At 42.5% G+C, this 13594-nt stretch overlaps 1 protein-coding gene across 1 annotated transcript; it reads right to left on the bottom strand.

The window, feature by feature from the left end:
• Nucleotides 1-254: 254 nt before the first annotated feature.
• Nucleotides 255-4642, bottom strand: LOC311528434 (uncharacterized protein). Its single transcript, XM_084643468.1, has 2 exons — nucleotides 3428-4642; nucleotides 255-1636 (listed from the first exon to the last, which is right to left on the bottom strand). Exons 1-2 carry the CDS (start codon nucleotides 4151-4153, stop codon nucleotides 1100-1102), a joined length of 1263 nt encoding a protein of 420 aa, XP_084499594.1. The 5' UTR covers nucleotides 4154-4642; the 3' UTR covers nucleotides 255-1099.
• Nucleotides 4643-13594: the final 8952 nt, after the last annotated feature.

Here is a 13594-nt window from a genome sequence, read left to right on the forward strand (position 1 = left end):
AAGTTTCACTAACATATCAGGTAACTTCTGCAGTTTTATTTGTAAAATGGGCATTTTGTTACTAGTGTTTGCTAACTATTGTTCTTTGTTTTGTATAGTGCCTAGTACAATGGGGTCATGGTCAGTGTCTAGGGCTCCTCAGCATTACCACAATACAAAAGGACACAAAGATGAATGGTTTAATAACAATTGGAATTTTGCTCTTTTCTTTGTTCATAGAATTGTTGCGGTTCAGTGATGAGAGAGAACACAGCTTTATGCAAGCAAACAGGCTGGTCAGCGGAGATGGGCTGTTCTGCCCCCCCTGCCTTCCACCTTCTCCTTTTATTATATTTCTCCCCCTAAGCATTACACACTGCTACACAAAGGAATGTATGACGTTGATTCATATGCTTAGTTACCATCCTCTATCTACTACAATCCTGGTTCTCAGGCCTTGAGCCCAGGCTAAAGAAACCTCCCACAGTTGCTGTCCAAACAATCAAGTTCTCAGGGTTCATATCTAGCCCTTGTCCTTGGATAGAGCAATGTGTGCATTGCTCCTAGGAAACAGTCAGGGTGTGCCCCGCCTGCTTCCAGGTGGAATAGCTAGACATTAACCCTTCATCTCCCCTTTTTTGTTTATTGATAATTGGCCATCTCATGGTAGCCGCCAATTTGTTTTATCATGCTATTTAACTCCCAGACAGACAAGGACATAACCTGGGGAGCTTTCCAGGGCAAAATTTTACAAAGTCTTAACAAGGAAGGAATACATTGTACACAGCAGCAACAAAAAATAAGCCCAATGATTACAAACACAAAATAACCAAAAGCTTAACATCTGCAATATAATCATCTAAAAGGGGTACACTTCTTTTACTACAATTGTAACCAGCAAAAGGCAATATAAGTATCATTCTACTAAGACAGCAAAGGGTGCCATCACTTAAATTTGCAGGAATATAATTAAAGGTGCATGAACCACAAGTAAAAACCCATCCTGATGGTAGGATGATATGGCCATAATTATATGAAACATTAACAGCATGGGAACAATTTAAAAGGGATTGAGAAATTTTTTGACAGCCCAATGGCACCTTTGTACTAGTGCAGTTAACTACACGCGCACAGGTGACATTGTGAGCCCCGGCCGGGTATGGTGTGTGAAGGGATATAGCCGTGTGAGGCAGAGTATAGTTGGCCGGGCCCCAATTAGCCATGCTAAAATACTGGGAGAAAAGATTAGCATAAGCAAAGAGCAGTATCTTATTCTCCTTCGGGCTTGTAACGGGGGAGGCGCTTCCGAGCCAACCCCTACAGGAAATAGCAGGCACAAAAGGCACACAATCATCACAGAATTAGCAGTGATTTGGGCGAGAATCGCCACAAACAAAGTCTTAGGAGTTTCTGGCTGCTGATCTGCTGCCAGTTTTCGTTGAGCCGTGGCGACCAATGCTTTTACTGCTCCCCCTGTCACGGGCTGGCTTGGGACGTTACGCCTCCTCCGTTTCCGTCCCGCCGTTGTCGACTCGGGGGGCAATGCGGTCTCCTCCAAGGTCAGCTGAAACTCTGGTATGGGATTCGACAGCCCCTGGTGCCATGCCATGTTGTTTAAGTGCTGGTCGCACGCACTGGGCTGGAACCCACAACGGTCCTGCAGGGAGAGACACAGCAGCATATCCCCGACCCCAAGTGATTAGAGGTGCTGGGCCCAGCCACTGTGGATCGGGCAGCTGACGGTAAAAGACACGCGGTCTTTCCAGTACCTCAGATTTGTGAAAATGCCGATCCGCAGGGGTCTGCTGATCTGCATTCAGTGTTAAATTATTTAAAGTAAACAAGAGGATATACATTTGTTGTTGAATGTCTCCTAAGGTTCGGAGACGCAGCTCCCCTTGTTTTAATTGTTTATCGAGCAAGGTTTTGAGTGTGCGATTGGCACGTTCAACAATGGCTTGGCCCGTGGAATTATAAGGGATTCCGTGTTTAAGACGGACGTCCCAGCGGGCACAAAAGGTGGAGAGGGCTGCAGAGCAGTTGGCTGGGGCATTATCTGTTTTAATTTGGCAAGGGCGACCCATAACAGAAAAGCAGGCCAGCAAATGGTGAATAACTTTGTTAGTGGCTTCCCCACGTTGTGGGGTTGCCCAAAGGAAGCCTGAATAAGTATCAACGGAAACATGTAAAAATGAATAGGGGCGGAATTGTGGTACATGAGTAACATCCATTTGCCACAGCTGATTTGCTGCGGTACCTCGGGGGTTAACGGCATAAGAAAAGGTAGGAGCAGCAGCAGCACAGTGGGGGCAGGAACGAACAATGGAACGTGCATGATCAGCAGGAATGTGAAACTGTCGGGCCAAAACAGAGGCAGACTGATGAAAAAAGGCATGGCTTTCAATGGGGTCAGAAAAAAGGGAATTTACCTGACCACGCAACGCGCGATCGGCGCGTGCATTGCCCTCAGTGAGTGGCCCAGGCAGAGGGGTATGACTGCGAATATGAGCAACAAAGTAAGGGAAATGACGAGTGGCAAGAAGGTGCTGTAAAGACAAAAACAGGCGAAGGAGGTTTGCATCAACCTGAGGGGTAATGAGGGCAAGGGGTAAATAAGCAATTACCTAATAAACATAATGGGTATCCACAATTAAATTAAAGGGACAATCAGTAAAAAGTTGAAAGGCCAAAATAACAGCAGCCAATTCTGAACGCTGTGAGACGGCGAGTGAGACAACGTAGATCCAAAGCCTCCTCCACCCCGAGTTCAATCCTCGGCAGCTGGCACCTGATAGGGGACTAAAATCAATTGTGCAATTGACCGTCCACGCGGGAGCGACTGTGGAAGATGAGTCCACACCTGAACCTTAATAATGCCAGTGTAATCAGCATCAATGACCCCTGGAATGACAAAAAAGCCCTGTTTCCCAGCATGTGAGCGAGGGAGAACAAGACCTACAAAGCCGGCAGGGAGAGGTCCCATCACCTGTGTAGGTATGGCACAGACCTCCCCTGGCAGCTGAAAGTCAGTGTCCTCCTGCAATCTGTTGGTAAAATCCAAAAAGGACTCTAAGGCACCCTGACGGATACTGACAAAGCTTTTGGTAGGCTTGCCTGAATCCGGGACCTTCTTGAAGGCATGCTGGGCACAGGTGGAGATAATGGGGAAGACGGCCTGAGGGAGTTGAGACTGCATCCCAATAGTAGCAAACTGGCCCTCCCCTGCCAAATGCTCATAAATGATACCTTGCTCTCTATATACCTGGGCTTGGCGTTCTGCCATCTGCCGATACTCACTAAGCCAAATAACATACTGACTGGGTGACAACATCATGCGCAGCAGCGTTTTCCAATCCTCAGGGATTAGGGAGTACCCAGCACCCATCCCTTCAATGAGACCACGCACAAAGGTGCTAGTCAGGCCAAATTCACGAATTGCTTTCTTTACCTCTCTAACCACCGAGTATGGCAGAGTGGTCCAGGTGCCCACGGGGTTGCCCTGGTCATCATTCTGCCAGGTCACCGAGCAAACGGAGACCAGATCAGCCAGCTCCTCTGCTGTAAGATCTGATCGAGCTTTCGCTGCGTGAACCATTTGTTGCACCAGCGAAAGCTTCTGAGCAGATGCAGATGACTCTCCGGGGGGCCCCATGGGAGGAGGGTGATCACACACCGGCTCCGGTGGGGAAGGCCAGGGAGGCGGTGGTAATAGAGGCACTGGGGGCGAAGCAGGGGGAGGGATGGCTGCAGGAGCGGACGGGGGTGGCAGGATCGGCAGCTCCTCTGTTGGTGCTGAAGAGGGCCTTTCCGAGGCGACACGCTGTGTCGCATCGCCAGGAGGGGGGATGGCTGCAGGGGCGGACGGGGGCGGCGAGAGCACCAGCCTCGCGAGGGAGGGTCTGTCCGAGGCGACACGCTGTACCACGTCGCGGCAGAGGTGCCAGGCATGTAAAGCCTGCACGGGTGCCCGAGGCTCTTTGTGCAATGTTTGGCCCAATCGCTCCCAGTCCGCTAGCTTAAGGCTTCCAGCTTCAGGATACCACGGGCACTTGGCACGCACCTCCTGTAGCAGGAGAGTGAGTTCTCGAGCCGGGCAGTCATGCTGAGCCTTACGCAGCAAATACTGCAGCTCATTGCGGTGTTGCACTTGCAAAGCAGAGAGGGAGCTTCCCATACTTACCACAATGAAAAATACTCACCGGGATCCACGAAGTGGATGAGTGACGCGTCTGAAACCCTTGCCGGGCGAGGTGAGTGCTGAGGGCCCCACGTTTGGGCGCCAGTTGTTGCGGTTCAGTGATGAGAGAGAACACAGCTTTATGCAAGCAAACAGGCTGGTCAGCGGAGATGGGCTGTTCTGCCCCCCCTGCCTTCCACCTTCTCCTTTTATTATATTTCTCCCCCTAAGCATTACACACTGCTACACAAAGGAATGTATGACGTTGATTCATATGCTTAGTTACCATCCTCTATCTACTACAATCCTGGTTCTCAGGCCTTGAGCCCAGGCTAAAGAAACCTCCCACAGTTGCTGTCCAAACAATCAAGTTCTCAGGGTTCATATCTAGCCCTTGTCCTTGGATAGAGCAATGTGTGCATTGCTCCTAGGAAACAGTCAGGGTGTGCCCCGCCTGCTTCCAGGTGGAATAGCTAGACATTAACCCTTCATAGAATCATAGAATATGAGGGTTGGAAGGGACCTCAGGAGGTCATCTAGTCCAACCCCCTGCTCAAAGCAGGACCGATCCCCAATTAAATCATCCCAGCCAGGGCTTTGTCAAGTCTGACCTTAAAAACTTCTACGGAAGGAGATTCCATCACCTCTCTAGGTAATGCATTCCAGTGTTTCACCACCCTCCTAGTGAAAAATTTTTTTCCTAAAATCTAACCTAAACCTCCCCCACTGCAACTTGAGACCATTACTCCTTGTTCTGTCATCAGCTACCATTGAGAACAGTCTAGATCCATCCTCTTTGGAACCCCCATTCAGGTAGTTGAAAGCAGCTATCAAATCCCCCCTCATTCTTCTCTTCTGAAGACTAAACATCCCCAGTTCCCTCAGCCTCTCCTCATAACTCATGTGTTTCAATCCCCTAATCATCTTTGTTGCCCTCCACTGGACTCTTTCCAATTTTTCCACATCATTCTTGTAGCGTGGGTGCCCAAAACTGGACACAGTATTCCAGATGAGGCCTCACCAGTGTCCAATAGAGGGGAACGATCACGTCCCTCAATCTGCTGGCAATGCCCCTACTTATACATCCCAAAATGCCATTGGCCTTCTTGGCAACAAGGGCACACTGTTGACTCATATCCAGCTTCTTGTCCACTGTAACCCCTAGGTTCTTTTCTGCAGAACTGCTGCCGAGCCATTCGGTGCCTAGTCTGTAGCAGTGCATTGGATTCTTCCATCCTAAGTGCAGGACTCTGCACTTGTCCTTGTTGAATCTCATCAGATTTCTTTTGGCCCAATCCTCCAATTTGTCTAGGTCCCTCTGTATCCTATCCCTACCTTCCAGAGTATCTACCTCTCCTCCCAGTTTAGTGTCATCTACAAACTTGCTGAGGGCGCAATCCACACCGTCCTCCAGATCATTTATGAAGATATTGAAAAGAAACCTGGCCCTAGGACCGACCCTTGGGGCACTCCACTTGATACCGGTTGCCAACTAGACATGGAGCCATTGATCACATACAGATTATGTATGAGCAAATTTATGAATGTGTTGTATTTATTTATTCAAACACTGTACTCTAACCTATTTAGTCATATAGGTTACTTGCAAACTATTTGTTCTAACTGTTTGTTTAAATATTTAAAATTCACTATTTGTGATGAGTGACTGGTCAGCTAAGTCACATAGTATTATTTTGCGGTCTGAGTGGAAGCCTGAAACTTCATAAATAAAGTCCAAGACTGTGAATATACATCTTTGCAGGCTAAAGTATATCTGTGATGTAGCAAAGGTGTATTTCTAGGTTCCAGGGCTGGATCCAGACCCTCACCAGAGTCCTGGTTCACAGCACAGGAGTCATTCCCTGGCTGCAGGATTCATTCTACCAGGCTGCTGATTGTTTTTCTCCTTCCCACTGTCTTCTGGGATATAGGGGAAGGGGAAGCCATTCCTGTCACTGGCAGAATAGACCCAAATTAGAGCATGACCTGCAGCAGCACTGGAGGCAAATCTTTTGCTGAAGGCTACAGTCATTTTAGAGGATCTTGCCCAGCATGGAAATCCTACAGGGAGTGATTGGTAGGGTGCCAAATCTCCCCACTGTGCTCATAGAGGTACTGCAGCAAGTACTGGTTAAGACCATGCTGACAAAATACAATAATATCACTTTACCCTACAGCCTCCTATTCATTCACTCCACTCATGTTGATTTTTAAGGGTGTTCTCTTAACCTCCAACAAATTTTCTCTTGGTATGGCCATGGGGACTCTCTTCTGTTCACATTTTGTATTTGAGAGATTCAGCATTTCTCTGCAGCCAGTGGCGATTTGGGGCCACTCAGATCACCGTATGTCAAGGAGACTTCATTGGAATGGAGTCTGATGGATACAGTTTTCTATGAGCACCTTGCAGGGTTCTCAGTAGCGGGGACAGCATTTTCACCCCTGGAGCCTATAACTGCAACCAAGGACAAAGGTGCATGATGCAGTCAACCATGATATCTTCAAGAGTCTGTAGGAGAAGTCTAGGACTCACTCATGTATATTTGTATGGGAGTCCTTGTAGAAGTATTGTAGGTGCCTTGGCCTATTGCCCCAAAGTTGGAGATAGAACTTGGAAAATGAGTAAGTTTATTACACAGTGTTGGGATGGAACTGATTTTTATTACTGTTCACAGGCATAACATATCTTATGAGTGACCCCAACTTTCTACATAGTTGTGTTTGGTGAAGATTGTGGCCTGGAGGGCCATAATCTTTAGATGACCGTGCATTGAGTTGCCTATAAACCTTCAAGGATGACAAGGAAAGAATCTGCAGGGACTGAAGGCTTCTGGATACGTTTATTGGTTAATTTTGAGTTAAGGTTTTGTGGATAAGTCATTCCATAAAGTTACAGCCAGCGGCTCTTAAACCAAATATGGTGTCAAGCAGGGGTGCTGGAAAAATTTGTATAGTGGGGGTGCTGAGAGCCATTGAACCAAACTGTAAACACTGTATATGATGGAAACCATTTCAAGCCAGGGGGAGCGGCAGCACCTAGTTCCAGCACCTACAGTGGCAAGAGTTTTATATGCACAAGTGGCACCAGCAAACTGCTATTTTTAGCAGATGGCATTTTTTTTTTTTAAAATGTCTTTGGAGCTGGTAGATATTTGCTTTTGTTCTCCCTTTTCCCCAGTTTTAATACTTCCCCTGACAGATGGGGTAGGCTTGACTGAGGTCAATAGAGTTTACATCAGAGCTGAATTTGGCTTGAGTGAGATAAAATAGAATTCCAGAGCTTCCCAGGAAAGGGAAATAGCAACACTTTTTTTCCTCTTAAAGTTGGCACAGTAGATATCTCTCCATGTATACTCATTTATTGCTTTCCCCTTCCGTTTTTTTAATACAAGTTTTTGTTTGATCATCTGTGTAACTGAAATTGCCTTGAGGAGCCTTTTGTCTAGTTTCCTTTGGTTGTTTACTTGGACATCTTTGCAATGCATTTTTCCATTGTCAATCGGTCTTTGCATTCCAATATATACAGTATTTTAGCAGTAAAGGGAAAAAGTAAGAAAGCGGCTGTTGAAGTCCCACATTCTTTCCAAGGAATTTGATTTCCCACAAAAGTGAAATAATTGTCAATACACTTTGACCACCCCAAACCCTATTGAAATCTATAGTATAGAAACTGACAGCAAAGGGTCCTAACCAGTACTAGGATATATAAGGCTGCCTGTTAACGAGCTTCTTATGCAACGGTAGCCAGCTCAACCATTAATATGTGTGCACTTGTTGTTTGTTTCATACTAATACCTAGAGGTCCCAACTGAGGTTAGAGCTGCATTGTGCTAGGCACTGTTAATATATACATAGTAAAAGAGCGTTCCTGCCTTAAAGAGTTTACAATCAACAAATAAAAGATGGGGGAAAGGGGGTACTGTACCCCTATTTTACAGATGGGAAACCGAGGTTCAAACAAAATAATGACTTGACCAAGTTCACACAGAAAGTCCCAGGAAACTGAACCCAGATGTGCTTAATTGTGTCTAAACCACAAGAATATTCTTCCTGTTGCTCCTGAAAATAGGTCTATCTGTCCATCACCCATTCTAATTATGCACAGTAATTAACTTGTTTTTCTTTATAATGCTTTTTCATATCTGAATTTTGTAAATATGTAAAAACTTGTTCATTCAGGTACACTCCAACTTGGGTGCCTAATGGTAGCTGAAATTTTTCAATAATGCAAAATGTTGATAACATTTTCATAACCAGATCTAGTAGTTGAATTAAGTGGAAGCGGCGAGTACTCTCCACCTCTGAAAATCAGACCAGAGATTTAGATACCTAACATTAGAAACCAAAGCTAGAAAATGCTACCCTAATATTTTAATGCAGTGTCTGTTACATTATTATAGTACAGATGAGAGCTGGGTCTCTGCTTTCAGATCTGTTTCTAAATATTAATTTTCCTAGAGTTAGGCACATGTTTTTATACATTGTTATTCTTTGGACCCATCTTTAGTACAATATCCAATACTCACCTTTCTGTTCTGAAATACATTACATATGAGTATAACAATTTGTCAAAGTAATCTAATTTCAGTAAATGCACTTCACATTTCAACAGTCATTTTGTCTTTGAACTTTTTGAATCACCTGCAGTACTTCAAATCACTCTCAGTGTTCGTCAGCAATGGAGACATTTTTAAATGCTCGGTTATAAAACAAAAAATAAATACAGGGCCAAAACTTCATAGTTTCCAATTTATTACTATTATTCAAGTACATTGGAGAAGCATATTTAATATATATACAGCATAATTCAATTTATCTGAATTCCCTTTATCCAAAAATCTGAATCTATAACGTGTCCCCTATGTTGGTTAAATAGCACTTCTGGTTATCCAAAAACTTTCAGATGTCCCCCAGGCCATTCGGATAAACACTGTTTATATGCACAGAGCCACACATCTATATCTAGATATATAAAAACCTGCATAGGGTCACACATTTCTGCATCTATTTTTGTTGTATAAACTGCTAAAAGAATGTCTGTTTCCTTTCATCTGAAAAACAGAGGCAAGTATAAAAAGGAACTTGCCAATCTTATGCAATAGGCCATGAATTTCTAGCGTTCTCCTGGAAACAAATCAGAATTTTGACCTTCAGCAACACACTCTCAGTGATTCACCAAACACGTGGGCAGTTAGAAACAATTTTTTGTGCTTTTTTATAAAAAGCTACACTGATGACCAGGAAAATGTCTGAGAAGGTTTTCCTGTCTACTCATGGAATGAGAGGAAGCACTGAAGTGTAGGAGCTGCTGTGCTATGGGGAAAACAGAGTTTTCTGGAACAGCAGGAGGGAAAAGATTGTGTGCCATCTGCCTTTGGAGAAGGTGTGAAGGGAATTAATCGTGAAAGAATATGTGAATGACTTCCTCTCTGAAGCTAGGAAACAGATTGCCATCGTTGTCTTCACCCAGTAAACTGTTGTTTAATCACAGGTTTCACTGGAGGCTGTGTGTCCTATTTGAAGTGTAATGTAATAATTGCTTTCTGGAAGAGCTAGCATCCTGTTCCTATTGTCTAGAATGCTTCAGAAATGCAGGGAAATTGGAAGCAAGGTTGGAGACAGTTTTTATCAACTATCACAAAATACTGTACTTCAGTATAGAGGTCATGAGAAAAAAACCCTCACACCATTAGTGAGGGACATGGTGGTATATAAGCTTTGTTGTGGCCCTCTGTAAAGTTGGTAATTAATATAATAAAATAATAATAATGCAAATTGTACAATTGTAACCATTGGAGAGAAGATGTTGGGTGGAAAAGAACTTCCTATTTAATTGATTAAATAACAGTTACTTCACAAGATTAACAGTCGATTTGGAGAATTAGAATTTAGGCATCTGATAACAGTTTCGTAAATATTCCGGAATGCCAGAGAGACAGATTTTATATATATCTATATACTCTCTCTATATATATGTATAGAGAGAGAGTATATAGATATAGATATATATATAGAGAGAGAGAGAGAGTGAGTGTGAGTGTGAGTGTGAGTGTGTGAGAGAGAGAGAGAGAATTGATTTGGCAAGATAAGATTCTTTCTTAAGGGATTCTTAATAGGGAATTGAGACAAAAATAATCTTTGATTTTCTTGGAGGGTTTTTTCAATTTTCTTCTCTTTCAGCTGATGGTGATATGTAGAAGTTTTGAAAGACTCTTAATAAAAGCCAAGAGTTTAATTTCAGTTTGTATAGTTTCAAATAATAGATTCCATTTAAGGACACTTTAACACTGTTATTCATTAATCACTCTGACAAATTGCAACACAACTCTATTAGATTTCCTGTTATGGACTTTTAACAGATGTCTAATTAGAAACTGAAAGTGAATTCAGATTAGACCAGTAAAGTATTTGGCATATGTGCAGTACTGAATCATTATTTTTGGAGAGAAATATATATTCATGCTTTTAAAGGGACTGAACAAAATATTATCAGTTTTTATAAAGGTAAAACACAGGAACTGAAAGAAAATTTAAGTACTATCTTCCTCCTGTGTTAGTTCCATAGTTAATATGGAACGTTATAGCAACATCATTGAAATTTCCATTGGAGGCAAGATTAAAAAAAAATTCATACTTTATAAGAATGATTTTCTCTGTTAATTTAACACATTAAAATTGTCAATCATGACAATTTCTGATAAACTAACACAAGGATTTTCTTTTATTTCATGAAATTTCTAGTCCATTGCTACACTAAAAAGTGATATCCTAAATCCCTGAAGGCCATTTTATCGTCACATTTTAGTCTAAACTCAATTTACCCATCACCTTTGACTTCATTTTGTTCTTGTGTTCATCAACCATTGTTATAATGGTTGCATGTTAAGTCACTTCTTGCCATCAGTTAAGCAAAGCTTTTAAAAACTTCAACTAAACCTTTTTAGCCTTTTGTAGATTTTAACACAACAACCCTTCTTGGACCCTAAAATGTCCCTATAATGAACCCTAAAATAAACCCTAAAACGTTCAACTTGCACAATCAGATATGACAAAGATTTTGTTCCTCATCTTGCTCCATTGAAGTTAATGGGAACTTTGTCATTGACATAATAGATACAGAATCAAGGCTTTACTTAGGTACTTTTAAAAATCCCATTAAGTGGTTATCTGCATGTTTAGCTTTCTAAATACCTTAGAAATCTGCAGTTGGGAATAAGCCTCCTAGCCTGGATAGACCGACTCACACTAGCAGGGCTCAAGTTAATAAGCTAAAAATAGTAGCGTGGACTTTGTGGCTCAGGCTCTCATGCTCATCCAACCTCCCTGGGCTTGAGAGCCTTGAGCTCCTGCTTCAGCCACAATGCCCAGGTGGCTATGTTTAGCATGGTAGCTTGAGCCCTGCTAGTGTGAGTCTATCTACATGGTCTGGGAGGCTGGCTACTAGCCCCACTATTGACAGACAAGTGTGAGAAATGTTATCTAAGTAGTTCAACAGCTGAGCTGAGTAATCCTTGCAGTGGAGCTTAATTACTGTGCTCTTCAGAGAGTACGGATAAGCATCTGATGTTCAGACATTCTTAAATCTGGGTACTTAACTAGGTCTAGTTTTTTCTCTTGAATAGTAGGTTCATTCTAAACCAATACACTATTGCCTTGTTCACCCAGGCTTGCAGAAAACAATATCCTCAACCAAAACCAGCATCAAAAGTCTGAATTTAACTTCCCAGTACGGTGTTAATTTCAAAGCACATTAGGAACCTCTGAAATGCTAGTGCTATTAATCAATGATCGTTTAAGAAACCAACATTCAAGTGGAGTCAAGTCTCTTATTTATGTATTTATTTATTTAAGTAAATAAATGTCTTTAATATTCTTCTTCCTGTTTGTTCCAGGATGCTCTCTCTCTACTTGCTTGATTTCCAAAACAGGACTTTCCTGTCATACTGCCTAGGGCTGGAAAGGATGCAGAGACTAGGGTTTACAGAGGACACGGTCTAAGGGCTTGTCTACATTGGCACTTTACAGTGCTGCAACTTTCTCGCTTAGGGGTGTGAAACCCTGAGCGCAGCAAGTTTCATCGCTGTAAAGCGCCTGTGTAGACAGTGCACCAGCGCTGGCAACTATTCCTCTCGTGGAGGTGGGTTTTTTAGAGTGCTGGGAGACTTCTCTCCCAGTGTTCTGCTGTGACCACTCACAAGCCATGTTAAAGCCCTGCCACACTAGCACTTTTACATTGCTAGTGAAAACGTGCCCTAATTAAATCATAGCATGCATTTTAGTTTAAAAATTGGTAGAAATCCATAACATTAACAAAGACAATATCAGCAAATGGAATTTCATGTGCCTCCTGCACAAAATCCATGAAATATTCCTTGCAATTTTAAAACTTTCTGAGGGTCACTATTCCCGTTTTTGATCACATGACCTGTATTCAAGCACCCAAGCTTGAACATGAACCGTGGATATGGCATTTATACACACTCTGGGCTGGGCATCTGTTCTAGGAACCCCAGTTATAAATGATGATTGGGAATTTGTTATAGTCCCCTGAGAGGTAAGAGTGGAATTTGCAAAATGCTTAGCATTGGCCTAATTCTGCTCACGTGGGAATAGCTATATTGACTGAATGCTTTTAAAATTCCACCTTGAACGCTTCTGTATGATCAACTTTCAGCTCTACAAACAGCTGCAACTTCCTCTCTGATGGGGTGGGGATAGGAAGCCAGTATAGACTCAACAGTAAAGAGGGCAGGAAATGTGACCAACAAGGCCAAAGGATACATATGTTCAGCATATCCAATATGCAGCTTCCAACGGCAGGTTTCTTGTGGATGGAGCTGAGTGCATAATTGATTTTTTTTTTAATTCAGTGGCTGAACCAAAAGAAATCCAGTTAATTTCCAACCCAAACTGTGTTTATTATTTTTTCTCAACTGAATGTAAATCTGAAGAAAAATATTTGTTTGGGTCAAATGAAGCAAAATCTTTAATCAAACTGACATTTCTTTCAAAATGAAATGCCGAATAGAAATGACATTTTCAAAACGAAATGTCAAAATGAAATGTTCCTTCATTTTGATAATGTCAATTCCAACCAACATTTTATTTAAAAAAATCTATTCAAACACCAAAACAAACCATTTAGATGTTTCCAAACTTTACATTTGTAGTGTTTTTTTCATCCAAAACTATTTGCTGAATTCAACCCAAATTTTCAAATAGTCTGGTGCTCTGAAAACTGCATGTTTTGGTTAACTTAGTATAATAATTAATAATTGATCTATCTCCACTTGTGGAAATTTAAAGTTGCCTCTACTCCTCCATCAAGTTCTCCACCCTAAATGAACAACATTTCCCCCACTTCCTTTGGGTGAACCATTCTTGGCACACTGGTGAAGAAAGGTGTAATTTATACCTGTTTGTGTCAGGCAGGGTGAA

The sequence above is a fragment of the Lepidochelys olivacea genome (assembly GCF_965140295.1).
Source record: "Lepidochelys olivacea isolate rLepOli2 genome assembly, chromosome: 1".
Lineage (NCBI taxonomy): Eukaryota > Metazoa > Chordata > Testudines > Cheloniidae > Lepidochelys > Lepidochelys olivacea.